Genomic DNA, 26,521 nt, shown 5'->3' on the forward strand with positions numbered 1-26,521 from the left:
GTTGACAGACGATGCCATAGCTACTGCTTTACACTCTGTAGCAAGCCATCTCGAGAGACCTGGAAGTTATGTCAGGATGCTTTTTGTTGACTACAGCTCGGCTTTCAACACCATTTTGCCGAGCATTCTCATCGAGAAGCTGACTGACTTGAAATTCTCCCCCGCCATCTGCGATTGGATTCAAGACTTTCTTAGGGATCGGTTACAAACAGTGAGGGTCAGGTCTGCTTTGTCCACCCCCCTGAAGCTTTGGACCGGCACACCACAGGGCTGTGTGCTTGGCCCTTACCTGTACTCTTTATACACTTGTGTATCATCTGACCCATCCACTGCGATAATCAAGTTCGCAGATGATACAACTGTGGTGGGTCTTATTACAGGTGGGGATGAGACAGCATATAGGGCGGAGGTACAAAAACTATCCATATGGTGTAGTAACAACAACTTGCACCTAAACATTGGCAAGACGAAAGAGATGGTGTTAGACTTCTGGAGAAAAAAGGAGGAACCTGCCCCACTTTACATCGGGGAGGACTGTGTAGAGAGAGTTTCCTCCTTTAAATTTCTGGGAGTCTACCTCTGTGAAGATCTGACCTGGAAAGTTAACACAACCCAGGCGGCTAGAAAGGCCGAACAGAGGCTTCACTTTCTTAGGGTCTTGCGGACGAACAGGGTAAAACAACGGCTAATGACCCTCTTTTACCGGTCTACTATAGAGAGCGTCCTCTCGTATGGTATTGTGGTTTGGTATGCTGGTCTGACAGCCGCGGACAGGAAAGTATTACAGAGCACAGCACAAGACATTGTGGGCTGTTCCCTGACACCACTGGATGACATTGCCAGGGCTTGTTGCCTTGGAAGAGTGAGGAAGATTCTCAGGGATGACTCATACCCTGGACGGTATCTCTTTACTCTCCTACCATCCGGTAGGAGATATAGGAATATAGCCAGCCGTACCAACAGGCTGAAAAATAGCTTTTATCCGTGGGCTGTTAGGCTTTTAAATGGGACATAATCTCTGTGAACTTATGCAGAATTGACTTGGGAGGCCGGTGTGTGGTGTAGTTGGTTCACATGGTGTGGTAGGATGGAGGGTTTGTTGTCACTGTGTGTTGGGGTGAGACAGCACGGGGGGAGGCTCAGCTAATCTCATTGTACACATGTTGTACTTTGACAATAAAGGTTTATTATTATTTATAAGTTGAGGACTACTTGTACCATATAGCAAAGGGATGCTGAGGATTACAATGAAGCTTTTGCACTATAAACATGCAAATACAGAATTTTAAGTATAGCACTACTTTAAAAAATTGCTTGTGGAGTACTTACATTAAGTAATAAATATTAAAATAACCTTTTTTCACAGTTACTGAAAGAGAAGATTTACATGTATCAACCACTAGATTCTGAAGAACCAGGGACTGTAAATAGTAAAAATCCATAAATTAAAAATCCATTAAAAATCCATAGACAACTAAAGCATGGTCCAATAAACTAAATTAAATGTTGTGAAACATGAGTTTGGAAAAGAAAATACTATTCCATACTTATTTACAAGACTTAATGTTTGTACATTCCTTGTTATAATAATGATCTAATTGTATGTACAATGGACAAAAGACACCTTGGAGATAATGAACAATTTAGAGTAGTAGAGATGAGTGATAGAAAGTAGAAGAAAGTAATAAAAGACTAGGTTAGGGATAAATTATTGAGAAAATCTATGTGGTCACAAGAAATTGAAAATAGTGACCCATAATCATCTGGAAATGAAATATCTTAGAAATAAGTAGCTGCTATCTTGGAAATGAAATGGACAACAGTGAAGTGTGCTTGCTTAATCAAAAATGAATAATAATAGACCAGGCATGTCCAAAGTCCGGCCCGCGGGCCATTTGCGGCCCGCGGGGCGGTTCAATCCGGCCCTCTAACAGCCCTCCCTGCTCTGTGCAAATGCGGCCCTCCCTTCTGATTGAGGGCGGCAAGCAGAAGACTGTCTGCCGCAGGAGGGCGGTGAGAGGGCCGCATCCTGACGTCACTGCCCAAACTTGGAAGACGAGCGGCGCAGGTGCGGGGCGGGCCTGGCGGGACTCACTGCCCTACTACAAGTGCATCAAGTTCGCGCTCTCGGCGTCCTCCGTCTCCTTTCCCGGAGGTAAAGCTAACAACTGCGGCTGCTTGCTGCTGCTCCTCCTCCTGCCGTATTGACTCTCTGCTACCCATTCCGAGAGGGGAGGTTTGGGGAGGTGCGCGCTGGGGAAAAGGCCGGGAGAGAAGGGGGTCCGGGCTGGGGGGGGAGGGATGGGGTGGGGGAGAAGGAGGCTTCCCGGGCTGGGGGGGGAAAGCAGAAGCGAGGGATCAGGACTCCTCCCACTTGGCTGCTGCCGCCGCCGCCACCACTCCTACGGCCGCCGCCTGCTCTCTCGGCTGGTTGCTTTCCGCTTCTCTCCCCCCCACCTGCCCTCCTTCCTGCCTTCCTCCCCTCCGCCTCGCCTTCCCTGCTCCCGCGTTTTCCCTCTCCCCGCCTCGGATTCGGGGTGATTCCCCGGGAGAGGGCGATGGGATTCCGGTGAGCTTTCAAGCCTTCTCGGCGGTCTCCGGCACGGCTCAGGAAGCGTTTCTGCGCCGCCCGGCCGGAGCCTTTGCCTCCTTCCCTCCCCCAAGCAAGGCGTCCTTTTTCAAGTTGCAAAACCAAGCGGGGTGAAGCGGGCTGTCGGGAAAGACATTCAGGAGGGTCCCCCTGGAGAGGAGCGGGAGCGGGAGAAGGAGGGAAAGGAGGAGGAGGAGGTGATCGACTCGCCCAACCCAGTCCGGGCCGGCCAGCCCCGTAACGTCCGAGCTCGCACTGCGGGCGGAGAGGCAGGAAGCCGAGAGGAAGAAGACCGCCAGGAAGCTGCCTCTGCAGCCGCCGCCGCCGCCTCCTCCTCCACCGCCGCCGCCTCCTCCACCGCCGCCGCCTCTGTCTCTGTCGCCGCCGCTGCTAGGAAGGCTGCCGGTGCTGCGGCCGCCTCCGCCGCCGCCACTGCCTCCTCCGCCACCGGGGCCTGACCCGGGGTGTTGCTGCTGGATCGCGCTCGTCCCCGCCGCGAGTCTTCTTCCTCTCGGCTTCCTGCCTCTCCGCCCGCGGTGCGAGCTCGGACGTTACGGGGCTGGCCGGCCCGGACTGGGTTGGGCGAGTCGATCACCTCCTCCTCCTCCTTTCCCTCCTTCTCCCGCTCCCGCTCCTCTCCAGGGGGACCCTCCTGAATGTCTTTCCCGACAGCCCACTTCACCCCGCTTGGTTTTGCAACTTGAAAAAGGACGCCTTGCTTGGGGGAGGGAAGGAGGCAAAGGCTCCGGCCGGGCGGCGCAGAAACGCTTCCTGAGCCGTGCCGGAGACCGCCGAGAAGGCTTGAAAGCTCACCGGAATCCCATCGCCCTCTCACGGGGAATCACCCCGAATCCGAGGCGGGGAGAGGGAAAACGCGGGAGCGGGGAAGGCGAGGCGGAGGGGAGGAAGGCAGGAAGGAGGGCAGGCGGGGGGAGAGAAGCGGAAAGCAACCAGCCAAGAGAGCAGGCGGCGGCGGCCGTAGGAGCAGCGGCGGTGGCAGCAGCCAAGCGGGAGGATTCCTGATCCCTCGCTTCTGCTTTTCCCCCCCAGCCCGGGAAGCCTCCTTCTCCCCCACCCCATCCTTCCTCCTCCCTCCTCTCCCGGCCTTTTCCCCAGCGCGCACCTCCCCAAACGTCGGCAGGTCTCCGGACGGCGACGGCTTGGAGAGGTGCGCGTGCACCTCCGCCCTTCGGAAAGGTGCGTGCGCACCTCTCGGAACGGGTGGTGCCACTCTCCATTTGGAGAGGTGCGCACGCACCACTGCCCGTTCGAAGAGGTGCGCGCGCACCGGGCGGTTGGGAGCCGCAGGAGACGGCTCAAAGAGCCGCATGTGGCTCCGGAGCCGCGGGTTGCCGACATAGTGAAAACTCAGCTGCCAGTTGATCTTAATGTTATAAAATGAAAAGTATGCCATTTGCAATTAACTTGGCATAAAATAATTCATTTGCATTTAATTGCAATTGTTCAAAGAATGTTCGGAAAAATGTTCGGCCCTCCAGCATGTTCACTTCATCCAATCTGGCCCTCTTTGAAAAAAGTTTGGACACCCCTGTAGACCAAACCAAATTTCTGAGGCAAGGGAGTCAAGCACATCCATAAAAATTGGATACTTGAACAAAGGAAGAAACCAAAACAAGTTGGCAAGTAATGAACAGCAGCTGTCAGACACTAGCATACACTGCATCTGTGAACAACCCAACATGGCCAATGTTTTTTGATTTAGTTGAAAGATTAGATAGAGCCAATAGAAGAAGACTGGATAGTGGTAAAACATTTCATCAGATATTTAGAAGCAACTGTGGAGTTTAATTTAAAATTGTCTGTAACTAAAGATCAAAAACCTATCAGGTACTGTGTAGAATTTTAGATTCAGATGTTGATAAATCAGATAAGAAATCAATCACTGTGTACACGTTCTTTTATGGGGGAATACCTGTCACTTTGTGCAATGAGAAACTAAGCCTTGTAACTCTATTTATTTAATTTATTTAATTAATTTATTGTCTACAGAAGCTAAATACTGGGCTATAGAACAAACATACTGGGATTTTGCATGGCTGCACAGATAACTACTAGATTTCAGAATAAAAGAAACAGGACCAGCCTCTTTACTCAAGGACAATATGGGATATATAAGAACTATAATATATATTATGAAATGGACATGTTGACCTGCAATATGTGGACATGCAAAAAAAGTGCAAATGAAACTGATGTAGTAACCTGAGATGATATAATGTCAAACGCATAACAAAGTGAGCGCCTGTTACTCGTCCCAGCTTCTGCCAACCTAGCAGTTCAAAAGCACGTAAAAATGCAAGTAGAAAAATAGGGACCACTACGGTGGGAAGGTAACAGCGTTCCGTGCACCTTTGGCATCTAGTCATGCCGGCCACATGACCACGGAGACGTCCTCGGACAAGTGCTGGCTCTTCGGCTTTGAAACGGAGATGAGCACTGGCCCCTAGAGTCGGAAACGACTAGCACACATGTGCGGGGGAAACTTTACCTTTTTACTATTACCCCCAGACTGCTTCTTTAGGCTTAAGAGAGCACAAAATGATGCACATGGTATAACCTATTGCAACACAGTTTGGTGCACAGAGATGGGGGAATGAGCTATATCATTCTGTTTCCAAATTGTTTCCTTCAGGATGCAGAGTAGAGGAGGGATCACTGGTGTGCTATTTTCCATCTCTATTGTTTTACTGTTTTATATGGAAAAGAATGAAAGATGGAATAACTAAAGGTCATCCCTTTGGTACAATCTATGATAACTACCCAGTTCTGTCCTTCTAATATAAAAGTTCTGAAAAACTGAAAGTTCTGAAAGTTCTGTCCTTCTGATAGTTATATAGATAATATAAATTTTTACCTATTGTTCATGTCTCTCCCTTTTCTTTTTACTGGTTAACTGTTTTTCAGTTTTGACAATGTTTAATAAACAAGCAAATAAACATCAAGTTATATTGTTAGCTGAACTGAGTGGTTTGTCTGCTTGCTCTGATTTGGATATAGGGATTGACTGAGAATGTTCTTGGGGCAAATTACACTGGAAGTTATCCACAGTAACATTCCAGTGTCACAGAAATATGTGAGTTTTCCTTAATGGGAAATATGAAAGAGATATGCTTGGGGGAATTAGGAAGTGGCTGCTGAAAACAATGCATATAAAATGATTGCTGCAGAAAATATGAAAGGTTTGATATGTATGTGTAATAGAGCCTTGGTGGAGCAGTGGGCTAATGACTCCTTAAGTAACACCAGCTGCCTGCAATTAGTGCAGGTTCGCATCCCACCAGGCTCAAGGTTGACTCAGCCTTCCATCCTTCTGAGGTAGGTAAAATGAGGACCCAGATTGTTGGGGGCAATAAGCTGACTTTGTAATAATGCCGCTTGGGGTGTGTGTGAAAGCCCTAATAAGCAGGCATATACATAGAATGAAGGCTACTGCTAAGCTTGTAAGCTGCCCTGAGTCTTCGGAGAAGGGCGGGATATAAATGGAATTAAAATAAATAAATAAATAAAATATATTTTTAAAAACGATAAGTTATAGAACATGTAGTCACAGCAACAACCAGATTAAAGAGGCAGAGAAAATGTAAAATAATTTTGATGCTAATAAGCCATTGTTTTGGAAGTGGGAAAAGAAAACTAAACAAAGCACCTTTAGCAAAGTAAATGGAATTAAAAATTGATTGCTGAAATAATTTGAGATTAATCTGAAATGTGGGAAGTATTCCAGAGATTTATATAGGGCGGCATATAAGTCCCATAATAAAATTAAATAAATAAATTAAATATCGGAATTATATTGATAAGTTGAAGAGTGGGATTATAAAAGCTTGCCTCTCAGAAATAAAATGATGTAAAGGAAATCATAAAAGTTGTGAAACTGTTGAAAAGAGAAGGTAAGTTTGCATACCTAGGTAGAAAACTATAATTCCTATTATTGACTATGAAATATGGCCAGCATAAGGAACACTGGTAATTTTTCTCAGCAATATCTAAAATAACACAAATCACTATCTTTGATTTTTAAAAAAACTTTTACTATAACAAGGATCTTCTTGGTTTGGGAAAGCAAGAGGCATAACAATATTTGGGAAAACCGATTTCAACTTCTTGATATTTATGAGAAAAAATAGCCAGAATTAAAAAATAGCCAGAATTCCTCACATTTGTTTGAGTACCTGTCAAAAATAATAGGAATAAATATAGAAACCTCATAGTAAGCAATGAAAATTCTGCTTCATCAAGAAAGATTTCCTTTTATTCCTTCTAAATGTTTTTTATGTACTGGTTGGAATCACTTCCTTCCCTTCTGAAATTCTTTGCTGTAGTGACTTTCCCTACGTCTGTATAAAGGGTTGCTACAAAAAGAGCTTTGAGAATCATGATCCTGAGAGTTGACTTGATTAAAACCATGTTCTTTAGTGAACAGGGCCAATCCTGACAATCTTTATATAAGCTGAAGTGCAATATGAGGACTGGTGAATCAGATACAGAAACTATTGTTATCTCAATACCTTGAGCAGCTATATGAATGCATTGTCAGACTAGTATTGCTCATGTAATGTGCAGTCAGCTGGCAATTCAAACTGCCCTTTAATTGCTCCAAATTTTCCCCAAATGCTCCCATGTTTCTGGCAAGCTCCAGAACAAAGTAACACACACACACACCTTCACCAGCCTCTGGCTGCAAGTAGTTTCATATACAGTTAGATTAGAAGAGTAATTTACTCAAGGCCATGTAGATAACAAGGAATGAAATGTACATCCAAAATCTTAATGAGTCTGTGGAAATACAAGCTTGTCTGAGCAGTTTCAGAAGAGAAACCAAAATTCAATCCGAGGTCTTTGAACACCAAATCAAGTTTGTCAGCCAGTCCAATGGTCAGAGTTTCAGGGTTTCCAAGCAGAAATCACAACACAGAACAAGAGATCAGAGAGTTGTTTCCAAGATCAGCAACAGCACACAAAACTCCAAGAAATCAGCATTTGTTCTAAACAAATGCCCTTTCCCACATCATCTCCTTACATCTCAGTCGCCAGGTGTGCCTTGTGGAGAGGGGCGGGGTGCTCTCCTCCTGAGTAGTTGAACCTGCTTGTGTGAATATATATATATATGTTTTATAATTTTTTCCACGAGAACTTAGATTCTTTCTGAATATTGCTACAGTTTAAGTAGCCTTATTCCTGATGTTGTGCACATGTCTACTTCTTTGGGCTTATGAATCCTGAATATCTCAATAGTTGGCCTTCCATCATAAACCTTGAACTGTTTGGGGCTCTTGCTCAAATGTTGTTGCACAATAAACATTACACAATAAAAACTTCCTGCCAATAGTTTTACTCTATGTCATATATCAAGAAGAGGCCTAAATCATATATGTGACTTTAAATATGGAGTTTAGCTCATGATGCGGGGGTGGGTGGGTTTGTCACCTTGCTCTTACAACATTATTCAACTAGTTTCTCTGCTCTAAATAGCTTTTTCGGTGTGCCTGAGAGGCTCCTAAACTGAGTTTGTGAAAGACCACACATAGTGGAAGCCAGCCTGAATTCCATGCTGTGAGTAGGGTAAATCCCTTCATTGCTATCAGGTAGGTTACTTTGAAGAAGCCAAATTGCTGCAAGGAGGCTTTGTAGAGCCTCATACTCAGGCTGACCCAGATGGCTGAAAGGGTTTACACTGAGTAAACAACCCTAGCCTAAAACCCTACATAGACTAAAATATGTAGCCAAAATCTCATTAATCATTTAGTTCATGTATAGTATAAAAAGAAAGGCTGAAATTCAGAATATACTAATATAGCCTTTATACATATAGCATTGATGTTTGACCTTTATCAATCTCAGATATGTGCAGGGCTTTTTTTGTCATAGAATGCTCAGAACGGAGTTCCGGCACCTTTTTTGAATGGAACATTGTAGGGTAGGCAAGGTGGGTTGTATGACATGTGTGAGTTCCGGCACCTTTTTCTTTTACAAAAACACTGGATATGTGAAACACTGGATAGTGACATAATGGATTACAAGTCCAAGCTAAGATAGCAGTATTATATTTCGAACTTATTTTGTGGATTGTTTGGCCACTGACTAGAACCTGAAGATAATTATGAAAAAAATCAGATTTATAATGATTGTATGTGTTTGGCTGCCTCTCTGATTTGCAGAATAGTTGTGTAAAACTATTAACATGAGAAACATACAGATTCTAGTATCTACGTTTCTGTTAATGATCTTTTATGAACTTTCTGCCAAAAGTAGCATACTGGCTATCAATATCCAATGCTTAGTGAGTTTAAGGAATGCCAAAAATATTGTGATAACTAACTGCACAATTGTAAATCACCTTCTTTAAAACCAACAGATTATACTGGGAATGTGATAGGGTTTCAGTGGAATGAAACGGCAGCAGTTTGTTATCTAATGCAGGGCTTTTCAAACTTTTCACCCATTGTACCACTTTTAGGATATGGCAACATCCGAGTACCATCAGTTGCCTAGCAAGGTGTCAAAAACTTGATAACCACCAAAAAAAAAAGGAAAAAAGTGATGAAGTACAAGTAGTCCTCAACTTACAACAGTTTGTTTAGTGACTGTTTGAAGTTACAGTGGCACTGAAAAAAGTGACCCCCAAGCCACAGCCGAACAAGACACCTGCCTGCCCGCCTGGCGGTTCTCTTCTTCCTGTCCGAGGTTTTCATTGTTGTGAGCATTTCTGTTGAGGATTGGCAGCGGGGGTGGGGTGGGGAGGTGTTTGGTTTTTATTCCCCCGGTGTGCTGGGTGGTGGCAGCAGGTTTTGGTGACTGCACATGACCCTGGAACACTGTGACCATCATAAATATGAATCAGTTGCCAAGCATCTGAATGTAAATCACAAGACCCTGGAGATGCTGCAACATTCCAGCTGATCGGCGCTTCCTCTGGGCTCAGCAGAAGCACCAGGATCAGCGCCATGTTCCAGCTGGAGCCTGGCGCTGATCCTGGTGCTTCTGCTGAGCCCTGACAGCCCTGCAGGTCCAGCCGTCTCTCACTCAGGCTTGTGCAGTGCTGCTCCCGGTTCAGCTAATTCCCCTCCCCCACTACCACTTTTCTAGGATGGTCACGTACCACCTGCCAGCTGCCAAAGTACCACAGGTGGTACCCATACCACAGGTTGAAAAGCCCTGATCTAATGCACAAGTGTCGTGGAGTGTAATATCCAGCCAGTACAGTCACCTTATAACAAATGCAACATGTAATTCAGTCACTGCCTCTGCAGAAGTATGACTGAAATAATATGGCTTGAGCAGTTAGTATGAATGTGCGTAGGACAAAGAGGGTTAGACTCTGAAGGAAATGAACTTCTAAATAAGAGGAATTAGGCTTTGCTTTTTAAAAATTGCAATAATCTGTTTATTTCATTCCCTTACTACACTGTGATTTATACTTGCCAAACATTTTGTCATCGTCATCAGTAAGTCATATAACAGCTCTGTAAATAGCCCGATAATTATTTCTTTTTTCAAGTATGGGAGTTAAGAGAATAATATCAAATGCTAATTTAGCCATGTATCAAAGCAGTCAGAATGGTTTTGTTAGGAAGGATAAGAGTGGGAATTACTTTATCTGTTTTTCCTTAATTGCTCTAATCCATGCACAGCTTCAGTCTATTACTATTATTCTATGATCACTTTTCTGAGATTTTGTTTAAGATGCAATTGATGTTCTTTCAAGCTGATAGAAAAATAGATTTTAAGTAATTATTCTCAGGCTAATTCTCTTTCATAAGTGCTTTTGCATTATCCTTTGAAATAACCTCTCTGTTGCTGGAGAATACAATAATGGAAAATTTGTCCCTTTATAATTATTAAGGGATGATTATTTCATCAGCCACAAAACATAACTGAATCTGCTAGAAAACCGTATGGTAAGTGAATGGATTTGCAACACGATAGAAGTTAATACGTCACTTTTTAAAGGTTCTTACAGTTTATTCACAAAGAATATAATTTGGGATCTTGTACAGAGGCACATCATATTTATTTGGAAATATTGACAGGACAAACAAAATGCTGAAAAAAGCTGCCATATTTAAATAATAGGTACTCTAGTGAATGCTACAGTTGCCTGCCAAAGGGATCAATATTGAAATTTAAAAGCAGAGTAATGGAAATCATATACAAGACTACTGAGGATCTATTTTAGTACTTATATTTGAAATAACTAAGCAGAATTTGACAATCTAAAATTCCACTTAGACTAATTGTTCTCCTTAATGATTCTATAGGAATAATAACTGCTTTCAATAACTCAAAACAGGTTCCCTCTCTCCATAAGCCAATCCTCCCTCCCTCTGTCTGTCTATGCAAATTGAAAAGCTTTTGTCTTTGAGGACCACATAACAATTGCTTGGAGCTTCTCAGCAAGACGCTGTCAAGTATCCTGGAAAATATTAGAGATATAGGTACTATTGGAATATAGTAGGTTTCTTTTCTAAATAACCATGAATGGAAGTGCAATGTATTTTTATAACTTTTTTCCAGAAACAAGTTGTAGGCTTAATGCTTTTCTTACTTCTTCATTATTATGAAGAACTGCTACATTATTTTATCAATAAATTAAGCAATTGTATGTTAAAAATTATTATAAGGCAATTTATTCTCAGGAATTAGCTCTTGGTGTCCTAACACAAAAACAAGTTAAAAAAAGGAAAAAGGGAAAGTTATACAGCACCTCATTTTTGGTTTCATTATAAGTAGACATCATTCTATATCAAAAGGAACAAATGCTGATGTGAATCAATACACACAGAAATAAAAACTGTCTAAATGCAGTTAGTCTCTTGTAGGGCTTGTCTGTTAGCAACCTTGTATCTCATATTGCTTTGTTGTTTGCAGATGCATGAATTAAGAGTATGCCAATTAGCAATATTTTGGATAAATTGATATGTTAATAACTATCCAATTAATTATATCAGTTATTTTGAGTAATTTCAGGAAAAAATGTTGGTTGAATACTGGCGTAACATGGGTGGGGGTAATAGTTTGAAATGGCACCTTTGAAAATTCTAACATTTTCCCAGAGTGTATTTTGTGCCAATTTCTAGTGATTTTATCTGGATCTTTGTCCAGCAGCAGTTCTTTATAACAGAGGTCACCAACCTTTGTTGGTTGGTAGACCAGAGGAAAATGGAGGGGGAAGCATTTTACACGTGTGCATGCGCATGGGGCCGCGAGCACACATGTGTTGCAAACAGGGCTAGGCAAGTGCTCACATGATACTCACTAGCCCTGCCCCATTATAGCATGGCTCAGTGCCTTGTTTCTGTGCCCTGCAGTACGGCGGTGGCCATTTTTGCACCTTGCAGCATGGCACTGGCTCATTTTTGTGTCCTGTGGCATGGCATCGCCCATTTTTGTGCCCTGTGGTGCAGCAGCGGCTGCTTTTGCACCTTGCAACGCAGTGGTGACCCATTTTTGCAGCACGGCAGCAGCCTGTTTTTGCGTCTCGTGGTGTGGCAACCTGTTTTTGTAACCCCGGCTGTGGCGCTAGCACAAGTGAGGGTGCACGCACACCTGTGTGCATTGGCCAGCCTGTCCTGTGGCCCAGTGGCCGGTAGGCTATGGCCCACTACCAGGCTGCAGCCCACAATGGTGTTGCATAAAATGCTGGGTTCCGAATATCTTCAGAATGAAAGGTGACAAAATCTTGAGACCTAAACATGCTAATAATATTTATTTCATTGCTTTTAACCTTTCAGCCGAGTATTAGATGGCTTTGACTTTCAGAACAGAAATAGCTACAATTAGAATAGGCTTTGTACCAAGTAGAAAGTTGTGCCAGCTTCTGTTCATTTAGGGATACCTTTAGATTTGCGTAAATTTTTGCTACAACTGAAGTACAAATACTTAATATGTGGAGAAAGAAACTTAGAAAAACTGAAGCACAAAACAAACTTAGTTTAGAAGGCTATCTAAAAGCCATATGTAATAAGGGTAATGGTCAGGCTCCTCTTAAAGAATTATAAGATGACATTAGGGGAGTTCAATTCTACTTAGCAGCAGATATTTCTCTATTAGGGAGCTTGCAAACTCTGATGGAGTCTGGAAGGGCATCTGGACAGTAAATACTCAGCTCCACCCAGTTACCCCAATTCTACTGCAAATTAAGGGATTACAGGGTTGTAAAAAGATAGTATATAGACTGTATGTAGACAAAATATAGACTATATAGTATATATACATAAATAGACAAAATATAGATTGGATTAGAAGCCTTGGTGGCACAGCGATAGGAATGCAATATTGCAGGCTAACTCTGTCCACAGCCTGGAGTTCGATCCTGATGAGGCTCGAAGTTGACTCAGGCTTCCTTCCTTCCAGGGTTGATAAAATGAGGACCCGGATTGTTGGGGGCAATAGGCTGACATTGAGTGTTGTATACAAGTGTATATGCTATTGCTGTCAGATGAATAAAAGGTGGTTTAACAATTGTAGCCAACAAGTGTATATTAATAATTCCAAATCAAGGTGGAAGGAAATGTAGCAATCAGAGGACAGTATCAAGATTTATGAGGATCTTGATAAACTGAAGTATTGGGTTATATACCTATAAGATGTAATTCAACAAGAAAAAACTCAAAAGTCTTACTCAAAAGTCTTACATTTAGGTAAGAAAAAAAATATCCCAAAGGTGGCATGAGTGTTAATTTGAAGAAAATATAATGAAAATATACTGAAGGTATCTGTTTGATGTCTTACAAGCTAAATATACCGTAAATCAGCAATGTGCTGCAGCATTTTATTTATTTAATATATGTGTCTCTGTGCTGCCTACTCTATAGATCTTAGACTGCATACAGTAAATGGCACAACAATAAAAAATAAAGTACAAAATTCACAGCATATCATATGGTTTTGCCCTGTTCTCTTCCTTCCTAGTTATCTCCAGTTAACTGACACCACCTAATCCAAATTTTCTTTGAAAGAGAATATAGAGTGCATCACTTAATGCATTGTGCTAACATTAAGGAAAGTCTTATATTTATATAGTCTGATATGCATATTGCATCCAGTTCTGGCCACCACATTTTAAGAATAATATTAGTAACCTTCAGCGCCCAGAGCAAGATGATAAGCATCCCAAAGGATGGTTGGAATGTTTAGCCTGGAGAAGAAAATATTGTATGTAAACAATTGTATGTAGACAAGTATCTGAATGACTGTGATGCAGAGGTCAGGGCAGAATGTTCAAGTTGTTCTACAAGACAGGACATGAAACAATGGGCTTAAGTTACAAGGAAATATATGTTGGCTGGATATGAGGAATAATAATTCTAACAGTAAGCTCAGCAATTGAAGAGATTGCTTTGTGAGATGATGGATTCGCCTTTGCTGGAAGATGTTCAAGCAGACTGCAGATGACAAGCTGGGATGGAAATCCTGTAGTAAATAGTACTGCTGTGACTCATTTGGATTAGATGATCTCCAAGGTCCTTTTAAATCCTCCCATATTTTCATTGTATGATTGAAGATAGGTGGAAAATTCCTCCACCGCTATTTGGCAATTTGCATAATTACATTAATTTAGAATTCAGATGTAGTCTATGGAGTATAGCCTGCACCTCTTTCTTGAGGATTATTGTATATAAGGATTATTTATAAATGAAGATATATTTTAAGTATAAATAATTAAAATAATTAATCTTTTGGAAGTAAACATTTTAATTAAAATTTAAATACAAGTTGAAAGGGACTCTGTAATAGTGGGATCACATAGATACAAACTGGGAAGAGGCATTTATCTTTATTAGCAAAAGGGAGCAAAAAATCTTGGAGGGGATTCTGGAATATTAAGTAGTGTTTTTTTTAAAAAAAAAGAACATGCATTTTATCAAATTTTAAATAGAACTCCAGTTTAACTCAAAAATTTTGAAAGTGTAGATTGTCCACATCTTGAAGTGGAACATAACAGGCTACTTAGAAGTGGATCACAATTTTTTTAAATTGCTTGGGCTTGCTTGGGTAAACTTATAGCTGGCTTGATAAGCAAATTGGGGACCAAAGCCTGGAGCAAGTTTTGAGAGATGCAATGTTTTGATTGGTTAGAAGAAAAAAAAAAGTAAAAATGATGGAAGTTATTACACAAGTGATAAATCTAAGTTAAAAAACATGATGAAAGTTGTGCATTTTTTTAGGGAGTGGTATATTTATTTCCCAGACTAAACATGATAAAATCTGTAATTTATGAAAGAGGTTGCCAAATTCTTGATAATTTTGGGGGCTGGAGTTGAAAATCTCTAATGTGCTCTGTCACTGAGTTTTAAGATTTATAGAATACGAAACTAGGAGGAAATGTTTTCTTGAGTTCAAACTTTGCCACAAGTGGTTCAGTCACAGTTAAAACTGGTACAGTAAAGATCAGCTGCATTTTGGAAATCTTCATTTTAAAAAATTGCATATACAACATTATTTCACACACTGTCATAATCCTTAGTAATATGATAATGAGTAAAATATATTAAGCATTTTTAAATCATGGAACCTCTTTTCTGGAAAGCATATTTATTTTTCATTGTTAAGAGAATCTTAGTTCAAGATCTTTCAGCAAACTTTCAAATAATTTTTCAAATTGTGCCCCAGTTTTACTATGTAGGCTAGAGATCTTTGAACAGATACAAGTAAAATATATATTCTTTTTTCATAGCATTTTACTGCAAGTGCAGTGTCCACTTTTTCTATCCTTGTGAAATGTAGTTTTTGTGATTGGCTGGTTGTGCCCTTGGGAAAGAATATTACACAAAATACAGTCATGAAGATAATGTAGCAATCAGTTTTATTAGTCACAGAAATCTCTTACTTTTGTTTTTTCAGTATTGTTGAGAAACAATTATTGTTATTTCAGTATATTATGCTGTTGGCAAGCAAAATGGAAACTATACATGAATTGCATTATTATTGCTAGAAATATTATAAAGTCAGAAATTAAAGTTGTAATAGATATCCATAGATGATGCAGTTAATGAGTTACAGAATGGAAACAATTGTCATTGTCAAATACTGTTTGCAAGAAGTGTTGTACTTTAGCTCAGTAATGAAGAATAGGATAGAATCTATACCATTTCAGACAAGTGATTGACTGTAGTCTCTTTTAAAAATCTCCAGTGATGGAGCGCCCACGATTTCTGAAGGCAAGCTGTTCCACTGGTTAATTGTCCTCACTGTTAGGAAGTTTCTCCTTAATTCCAGGTTGCTTCTCTCTCTGGTCAGTTTCCAACCATTGTTTCTTTTTCTTTTTTTTGTAATAAGCTTTTTATTGTTTTTTCCTCCCTCTACATACATATGTTAATTTTTCAATCAGCATGTGATCTGGATTCATAAAATGCTAATACATAATCAAGTCCTACTCTTTGGTTCTCTCCTCTAGCCATTTGTAGAATAAATTCCAGCTTTGGTAATATTCTGTTTCTTCTTTGTCTTTCAGCCTCATAGTTAGTCTGTCCATTTCAGCATATTCCAGTATTTTTTTAATTACTTCTTCTTCCTATGATGGTATTCGTTCATTCTTCCAACATTGTGCGTAGCTTATTCTTGCTGCCATTGTAATATGTAGAACCAAATATAAATTTTGCTTATTAATCTTTTCTGGTATTATACCTAATAAAAAAAATCAGGATTAAATACTACATGTTCTCCTAATATTTTTTCTAACCAAGCATTTATTTTTTCCCAATAGACCTTTACTTTGTCACATGTCCACAAGACATGATAGTACGTACCTGAATTATGTTTACAATTGCAACATTTATCTGACACATTTTTAAACATTTTTGCTAATCTTTGCTAATATAAAACATTTTATATAAATTTTCTTTATACGCAGTTGACATTGTCAATTTATAATTTCTCTCCCATCATTTTTGCCATTTTTCTAATTCTATATTATAACCAAAGTTTTTCGCCTACCTTGTCATTGTCTCTTTAGTTTGTTCACTTTCCATCTATAAAATTAACAAAAAATTATACATTTTCTTAATTAATTTCACATCAGAAGTTAACAATATCTTATCAAATACAGTTTGTTCTTTATAAAATCCGTACAGTTTCACATCTTTTTCATATCTATTTTGTATTTGTAACAATGCCCACCATGACATGTTGATGCCCTGATTTTCCAACTCTTGTTTCTATTTTAATGTCCCATCAGTATTCAAAATATCTATTTATTTATTTATTTATTTATTTATTTATTTATTTATTTATTTATTTATTTATTTATTTAATTTGTATACCGCCCTTCTCCCGAAGGACTCAGGGCGGTGAACAGGGCAATACATAATAAAAACAAGATACAAAAATTAAAAATTATAAAAAGTAATTAAACAACGATGCCCGTAATAAATTAGTACAGATTAAAAGTTAAGTTAATTTATAAAACCCAACCCCATCCCATCAGGTCAGGCCGGCTTGTTCAAAAAGGTGGGTTTTAAGATCGCGCCGGAAGGAGCGGAGATAAGGCGCCATCCGGAGCTCGACCGGAAGATGGTTCCATAAATCCGGTGCGCCCACAGAGAACGCCCTCCCCCTGGGGGCCACCAGTCAGCATTCTTTGACTGGTGGCACCCTGAGGAGGCCCTCTCTGTGGGAGTGTACTGGGCAGAGGGAAGTTGACGCCGGCCGCAGGTGCTCCCCAAGGTATTCCGGACCCATGCCATGTAGGGCTTTGTAGGTCATTACTAACACCTTGAACCTCACCCAGAAGACAACTGGAAGCCAATGCAGCTCGCGGAGCAAAGGTGTGACATGGGAGTGTCGGGAAACTCCCAACACAACTCTCGCGGCTGCATTCTGTACCAGTTGGAGCCTCCGGGTGGTCTTCAAGGGTAGCCCCATGTAGAGAGCGTTACAGTAGTCAAGATGAGAGGTCACGAGCGCATGAGTGACCGTACGTAAGGCATCCCGGTCTAGATAGGGCCGCAACTGGCGCACCAGGCGGACCTGGGCGAAGGCCCCCTTAGTCACAGCTACTATATGGTCTTCTAGGGAAAGCTTATGGGGGTCTTTACTTTTCAGCCCTTTCCCATCAGGGGCACAACATTTATAATCCTCAAGGAGAAGGAAAGAGAAAATCTTGCTCACCCAGCTTCAGCACGCAGTTGAAATTCTGCTGATTTATAGTTCTTTTCCTTCCTGCTGGAGACGACTATGACTGCTAGATTTTGGCAGCCTTTTCTTTTGTTTTTCCAGAGGATCCTACAGTTCGCTCAGATCAGGTTCCCCCTGATCTGAGCTCCTGAAGTATTCCTCCTCCTTCATTGCCCCTCTAGGACAACTTTCCGACCCTTTAAGGGTTGCTAGACGAAGAAAAACCAAGCTGGGAAGCCGACGGCTACCAAACAGGAAGCCCCAACCATTGTTTCTTGTCTTGCCCTCTGGTGCTTTGGTGAATAACGTGACCCCCTCTTCTTTGTGGCAGCCCCTCAAGTACTGGAATATTGCTATCATGTCTCCCCTATTTCTTCTTTTCTGTAGACTAGCCAGACCCAAGTCCTGCAGCTGTTCTTCATATGTTTTAGTTTCCAGGCCTTTGATCATTTTAGTTGCTCTTCTCTGAACATTTTCCAAGGTCTCAACATCTTTTTTGTAGTATGGTGACCAAAATTGGCTTCAGTATTCCAATATTCAGTATGGTCTTACTAGGGTTTTATAAAGCGGTTTTAGTACTTTGCGTGATCTTGATTCTATGCCTGTTTATTCAATCCAGGATTGTATAGTGTCTTGGGATCAATTGCTGGCATTTGTGATTCAAAGAATATTTGTTATCAGGGCTATTCCCATGCTTTCATATCAGGGGCTGACAAGAAAACGATAAGTTATGGAAATAAACCAGGATTTTGGACACACTCAGGAGAACCTTTCTTCTTTAGGAAGACATGACTTCAGTTTGAAATGCACTTATAGTCCTTCCTGAGAAACTGATCCAAAGACTGGCCTGTGTAGGGAGAGTTGAATTGGAGTATTTGGGTAGATGTTGCAACATTCAGTTCAATGGTTGACCATATGAGGCAGCTATAAAGAGATGCTAAGCCTTCCTGACTCAGAGTTCCTGACTTAAAAATGATGTCATTTGATAGTATTGCACTTGACTAGTTATCCCATCTTCACTTTTTGGATATCTGCTACCACAGTGCTGAGTCAATAAACTGAGGTAAGTTATAGGCCAAAATATCTTGTACAGTTCATATTACTGAAGATCTGGATAGACTTGGCCAGAAATGCAATTCAGTGTGTCAGTTTTAAATGCTTGTACTGTGAAGTGTGTGAAGTAGCAGGAAGCACTGACAGAGAAATAAGGCCTGTTTGTTCCATTCATAGAGGAGAATTCTATCCAGAGGGCACTCATTGCTAGAGTGTTCGATTGGGTAAGAAGACCTCATCCCTGTGCCTTTCATCTCTTATTCTTGATTTTTTGTATAATTTTTAAATTTAATTTGCATAGTTTTAATATTATAATGATCTTTCAGTTTGTCTTTTTATAATTTGTAAGCCACCCAGAGTCACTTTGTAGGGGAGATGGGAAGCATAAAAATTAAGTAGGTAAGTAAAATGAAATAAAACCAAAACCAAAGAAATATGCATAATGGTCCCACCTCCTATTTCGCCACAACTCTATAATGTGGGTTGGGCTAAGAGAGAATAATTGAATCGAAATCACCAAGATTGCCTTTTTTTAACTACTAAACCAAACTGGTTCTTTCCATAATGCAAAATGGTAAAAATTGAAAAGAACAGACTTGGGGTTTTTTGGTGGGGGAGAAGGGAATTTATCCCTTTTCAGGTAAATAAAGCATCTGTTGCTGAATTCTTGGAATGTGAACACTTGAAACTATTTTGTAAAGATACAGATAGTCCTCAACTTACAGGTATGACCACAATTGAACCCCAAATTTCTCTTGCTAAGCAAGACAGTTGTTAAGTGAGTTTTGCTCCATTTTACAAGTTTCCTTGCCACAGTTGTTAAGTGAACCATTGCAATTGTCAAGTTAGTAATATGGTTGTTAAATGAACCTGGCTTCCCCACTGATTTTGCTTGCAGAAAGTAACAAAAGGTGATCACATGACCTCAGGACACTGCAACTGTCATAAATACATGCCAGTTGCCAAGTGCCCAAATTTTGATCATGTGACCATGGGGATGCTGCAACAGCTGTTTAATGTGAAAAAATGGTCATACATCACTTTTCTCAGTGCTGTTGCAACTTCAAACGGTCACTAAACAAGTGGTTGTAAGTTGGGGATACCTGTATTCTGTATAAAAGAATATATGTTCTTTTTATTCTCAGTGAACAAAGTTGTCTTTTCATTTCATGAGGCTGAAGAAATGGGTTGTCATATTGTCCTACCATATTTTCCATATATGATTTTCCTGGACTAAGACAAGGGTGTATATTTGCTTCGCTTGTTTGAATTCAGATTTAAGGAGAGAGGGCAGTGAATACTGCATATTATTTTAGTCCTAAAATCTGTATTTTTTAAAAAAAGTATTTTAGCATTTGAGATTCCTCCTGGTGTAACATTATGGAAAGCTAGGCCAAACATATATAGATTTATGATGGAATGGGATCACATGTTTAAATGATTTTATTTTAAAATTTTAACTGAACAAAGTCTATAGCTGAAATACTTATTTCCTTTTAAGGAAAAGGAAATAAAGGCAGTGCTTGATTAGTATTCTTAGGAAGTATGAGAGTCTGTCAAAGTCACTTGATAGGTCTTGAAGATACCTAATCTTCAGGAGAAGCAGACTATGAGGTAGAGACTGAGTTTTGTCCATCCTAGCTACCGTGTTTCCCCGGAAGTAAGACCTACCCCAAAAATAAGCCCTAGTTTTGGGGCGAGGTGCATACCTAAAAATCAAGCTAGGATGGAGGTGGAGCTAACCATTGCAGCCAAGCCTCCCATGGATTGACACTTGCCTTGCCATTCAAGGATTCAATCCATAGGTGGTTCTTGGCTGAACAGGCCTTCCAGAAAGGCCTCTGACAGCAAAATGCAGGCCCGAGCTCCATTCTCAGCTGCAGAATGAAGCTGCTCCTTCGGCTGCAGAAGAAGTGGGCCAGCAGGGTGGGGCTGCTGGTTCCACCACAAGGTGAGTGGAAAAGACCCCCCCCCCCCAAAAAATAAGACCTTGTGCGTCTTTTGGAGGCAAAAATAAATAAAAATAAGACCTGGTCTTATTTTCGGGGAAACACAGTACAAGTAGATATTTAAAATTTCTTTGGTGTCCAGCAAAGGTAATTAAAATTATGTGCATTTCCTTCAGTTATGTGACAAATAAATCTTCCATTGTTTGATAGTTTTTGACATGGAATAAATGTGAAAGGATAGCTCTTGAGCATTGGAGCAAAACAAAATTTACATATGTTATTCTGGATTGTTGCCCTAAATGCAATTCTAAATTCATTTCAAAAGACAAGTTTCTATCAGTTAAAGATGAAATAACCTGGAATGAGTCATACATGTGTTAAACATTGAAAACAAATTAAAGCTAAACAGTTTTGCAGTCTATATATCTTTATGCTGTTCTGCTTTAATTAATGCTGCAGCTGTAGATGTCTAGTGTAACTGACTATTTATAGACTTGAAAATCTTAAAATGTAACTTAAATTACCACAATAAAGAATTCCATCTTTCAGGATAACTTTTTCTGCTGCATTAGATAATTTAATATTTTAAATTCACAGTTGGTTTTCTTCTCTTTCAGCTTCTTGCCATGGTCGTATTGTGAAGGTGCCTGAAGGACCATTAATACGAGTTGAGGGAACTGAAGTGGTGATTCCATGTAATGTTAGTCAGTACGGTGGACCTAGTGAGCAGAACTTTGATTGGGAGTTCTTGGCAAATCGTGATCAGGATTCTAAGTTTGTACACATATTGAGTACATGGGACCCTTGGTTTATGTCTCCAGAATATCAAGATCGGGTTGATAGGGGAGAGATCACATTAAGGCGAGAAAGCAACAGTGCTGTGGAATTCGTGATTGGAAATATTCGTCCTACTGATCAAGGGATTTACCGATGTACTACACCCAGCACAGACAGTGTCGTCCAGGGAAACTACAACGATGTAGTTGAAGTTAAAGGTACTTCAACAGGGTGAGGGGTATTTATATTGGTAGTGGTTTAGTGTAATTTTAAACATATTGTGTGGAACGTCTTGAGTACAAAATATAAATGGTCTAAACTTGGAAGAGATTTTAAATGTATATATGCTATATGCTTTATATGTTTACGTGTCATTTTGCATGGAGATGGGAACAGAAAATCAGCAAGTAGACATTGTACCCTAAATTAACATATGTGACCAGGCCTCAAATCTGGCCATAGTTGAACCAGTCCACTTTTTTTTCTGAAGAAATTTAAACCAATGTTTTTCAAATATTTGTTCTGTACCAGCCTGCTACCGGCCTTGCAGAAAAGGCAACCCCTTTATAAACGGCAAGAGGCTGGAATAAGTCTGCCAAATTTATTACAAAAACAAACAAAACACATACCAAGATACAGGAGCTTTGAAACACTATCAGAGCAGTTGCTTTCAGCAAACCAGCCCTCCCCAAACATTCCCTTATATAAAGAGTTCAGGGCGTGGCCTCTCTTTGCCTCCTTCCGAGAAGCCCCACAGCTTTCCTCTGCTTGCTCCTACTTGACTGCCTCCTGCATCGGGCGTCCTTGAACAGGGCCAGCTGTGGGTCATCTTCATCCACACTGTCAGGCTCACACAGCTGGGTCTCCAGGTAGGAGGGGCCTGGCTGGGGGCTCTGCGGAGCCTCAAAGCCATCATCAAGTTCTTCAACACCCCCCTCCTCCCCTTCATCTGAGTCATCCGACCCAACTGCCAAACCCACAGGCTGACCCTGAATCACAACAATATTTTCTTATTGGATTTAAAGATGTTATCAATAACATGATAACATAACAATAACTACGTTTATAAGCAAATTAAATAATTGGATGTACAGTTCTGTGGGAAAAATATTTTTATTTCTTTTGAATTTTGGCATTGAATGTTAACATGTGGGTCCAAATGATACAGTTTCAGGCAAAAGTTTAGGCACCCCTGGTCAAATTACATTTTCAAGGAGTACCAAAGTTAACAGAAGCTAATAGCCTGATACAAAATTCTTGCAAATTTGAATGCATGCTTAGTACTGCGTATAAATTGTAAATATGCAATCAAATTTGCAAAAAGATGTTACATTTAGCTTTGTACTATGTAGACATTATGTGTAACCTTTGTTTAGTTAGGGATTAGTTGAAGCAAATAATTTGCCCAGGGTTGCCTAAAGCAGAGGTCCCTAACCTTTTGGGCACCAGCGACCGGTTCCGTGGAGAGAGGTTTTTCTGTGGACTGGAGGGTGCATGGTTTTGTGTGCTGCCTGCATCCTGTGGATGGGGCTTTGCTTGTTTGTGCAGACCAGTTGCTGGCATGCCACAGCCCAGTGCTGGTCCATGGACCAAGGGTTGGGGACCCCTGGCCTAAAGGTTTTGATGCAACTATATGTATAAATGGAATCTGAATATAACCAAATATTATTCTGGTTTGATGTATCTCATAATCAAAGTAATACTTTATGTGTGTCAGTATGGAAAATCTGTTGCCTCCTTAGATTCAGTAAATGTTTGTAATGCTTTCTGCAATTGATTATCTTCAATCATAGAATAGATTTTTTTGACCCATTCATTCATGGCAAACCTCTTCAGTCTGAGTTTATATTATGAAGAGTTCATTTCAGGTCCTTCCCATTTGTGTAGGATTCATGTCTAGGCCTGGCTGGCTCCCCTGAAACAGTGAATTTCCTGTAGATTTATTAGATAATTACTACATGGGCCACTTGTGTTTCAGCTGTCAGGCAAATGTTCTGTTATTTAGCTGTGGTATAATCAATACAAAACAGATTTCCTCCTTCCTTCAATAATGGTGATACATCCGGGTCTCAAAGCAAGAAAGCTTACCCAGACCGTAACTCTACCACTCCAATGTTTGACAGTTGGTACGTTTTTCTTATTGTGGACTGCAGTTTTGATTTCTACTAAATGTAACAATATCCTCATAGTTGTAAGGTTCCAAGTTTAATTCATTTGTCTAAAAAATATCTAGATGTCTTGGAGAGTCACCCAGATCCTTTTTTGGCATGCTTGAGAGGACTCTATCAGTGTTATTAGTGACATATGTTCTCTGCTTTGCGCTCTTCCATGAATCTCATTTTTACTCTGTTTTTCTGAAATCATGACTTTAGCAAAGACAACAGAGGACTGCAAACCTGGATACTTTGACTTTCTGGATAATTTCATATTGTGCTTTTGGATAATTTTGATGGGCATACTTGAGAAAATTCACTGTTGTCCCAAATAGTCTCCATTTCAAGTTTGTCCCTGCTATGTATCAATATAATTCCAGATGTTTACAATTGTTTTTAAAGTGATAGGCATTTTTATAGAAATATTTGAAGATAAATGTTTACCTGGACATGTTATGTCTCTAGAATCTGTTTGTAAGAAACTCACTGGGATGAACTGAGCCAACACCTATGAAATTTGTATAGGATAGCGCTGGCTCAAATCAGCCTTGAACATTTTATGAAGCACTTGCACAATCCTAATTCTAGTCTTAAATTATTCCTTAAACTGAATTTGTTGAACTAGAGAGACAATTTTTCTTTTTACAGTGGCATGTAACTAAAGAGATCTTCAAATGTTACAGAATGTTCTTTTAATAAAATTTTATTAAAAGTTTTGTATTTAAAAAAGGAAGATTAAAAACTAATATGACCTAATATGAAGTGAAGGGGGGGGGGAAAGAGAGAGAGAAATTGGAAAGATAAAAAGTGCCAAAAAGGAAAAAAAATAGAAACAATAGATATAAAAAGTAGCTTCTAATCTTATTTGCAATTATAAGTACAATTATAAATTTCCCTTTAACTCTATGGTTACAACATAACTTTCTTCTTTCTGTAATCTATCTTTTCTAATATTAAAACCATAAATTCTTAAGTTCATTTCTTTTCTGCTTCACACAAAAAGTCATAAGGGATTTCCAGGCAGTAATAAACATATTGTCTTTTCTCTGATCAAAAAAAATCTGTTTATCCATCTCAGCAAGTTCCAGCTTCACTAAGTAATCCTCCATTCCAGGTAGTACCAGATCTTTCCTTTTTTATGTATACAACAATCTCACTGCTGTTATCATGTATAAAAACAAGTTCCACAAAAATCTGGTCTCAATTGTATATTAATCTTTAAAATTATTTGTAATTATTTAAAATTATTGTTGAAAGTATTGTTTGAAACAAAAACATTCTAGGCAAGACATTCATTTTTATGACAGAAATTCTATTTCACCCATCTTAATATGTCTTTTTAAAATTAATTTCATGTCTGAATGTAGTTGTTTTGAAAAAATATATCTACAGTTCATATTTATCATATTGTTACCCAGATATTTTACTTTTTTCTCAGTTTTCAAACATACTTTGTTCATTAGTTCTTCTTGATCTTTTATTTTCATAGTTTTGTTAACATGTTAGTTTTCTCTTCATTAATTTTGAAACTTAGTAAAATCAAAATTCTTTTAAATTGTTGATTACTATTGCAATTCTGTTTAAACGAACCTTTTTTAATCTTTATTTCCTCAAATTTGTATCTTATTTTATACCTCTTCAGTCTTCAAAACTAAAACAAACAAGTGAAGAGAGAATGGGCGTGGGAAAAGGTTTATTATAATTGTGTGCTTTATGATCCTCTTTTTTCTAAATAGTGATTGCAGACGGGTTAACTGTTACTGGATCGAACTTCTACGCCTCATCATCCTGGAATGTATCAGAAGGAGATACATTTCAATTACGTTGTTCAGCTTCTACCAATTCTACCGAACACACCCATCTGCAAGTGTCTTGGGAGTTCAAGAGTAACCATGTTTGGCAAGAAATCCTTTCCCTGACACACGAGGGCAAGTTCCGGACTGGCTCAGAATACAATGACCGCTATATCAGTGGGGATGTGCGCCTAGATGCAATGGCTAATGACATTTACAGCCTGTCTTTGTCCCAGGCTCTTCCAACTGACGAAGGGGCTTATAGGTGTCGAGTGAGTGAGTGGGTTAAAGGTGCAGATGGTTCATGGCAAAAGATCCAAGAGAAGACTGCTGATATAGTAAATTTGGTGGTGAAACCTACATGTGAGTATGCAATATTCATTTTTATGGTAGTACTACCATAGATTTGATGTGTAATGTATAGCTACAGCTTGAAAACCTGGCCTGAATAAGATATATTTATCACTGATTCATATGCATACACACACACACACACATCTAAATTATGGCCACATTTTTATTGTCCTATTTGCTGTTTAATTAGGTTTTTGATATTTTAATATATATAAGAAAATATATATTTTAATATATATAAGAATATAGGGAAAATTTACAAATTGTAATTGCTATTAAACATTGGAACAGCACTGAAGGTTTTCAAACAAAAGTTGGAGAATCTTTTCCACAGCATAGCTTGAGGATTCCTGCCTTGGGCAGAGGTTGGACTAGCAGATCTCTGAGGTCCCCTTCCAACTCTAGGTTTATAGAATTGTTTGAATTGGTATGGCACAAATTCAAAATGTTGTGTTTGAATTTTATCCTATTTTTATCAAAATAAGCTACCTAAAAGTTCAGTTGAGACCAAATTTATCATTTTAAAAGCTGCAGGAGAATAATCACTGAACATTACTAGGCTTTATAACTTCAAGTCCAGGTTGCCTTTTCATATCATACTTCATTGTTAGGCAAAAGTATTTGTATCTAAGCAGAAATTTTATGATTAACTGGTTTGACTGCTTTGATGGATTTCTAATTATTTTGGGTGATGTTTATTTACTGTGGTGATATTTT

General features: G+C 39.7%; 1 protein-coding gene across 1 annotated transcript in view; it reads left to right on the forward strand.

The window, feature by feature from the left end:
• Positions 1–26,521, forward strand: part of PTGFRN (prostaglandin F2 receptor inhibitor) — an 82,516-nt gene that overhangs the window by 10,024 nt on the left and 45,971 nt on the right. The window contains exons 2-3 of the mRNA XM_083361902.1: positions 21,345–21,722; positions 25,394–25,813. Coding sequence (XP_083218028.1) covers positions 21,345–21,722; positions 25,394–25,813 — 798 coding nt within the window. The remainder of the gene's footprint in view (positions 1–21,344; positions 21,723–25,393; positions 25,814–26,521) is intronic.

Source organism: Vipera ursinii, assembly GCF_947247035.1.
Source record: "Vipera ursinii genome assembly, chromosome: 4".
NCBI classification, from domain to species: domain Eukaryota; kingdom Metazoa; phylum Chordata; class Lepidosauria; order Squamata; family Viperidae; genus Vipera; species Vipera ursinii.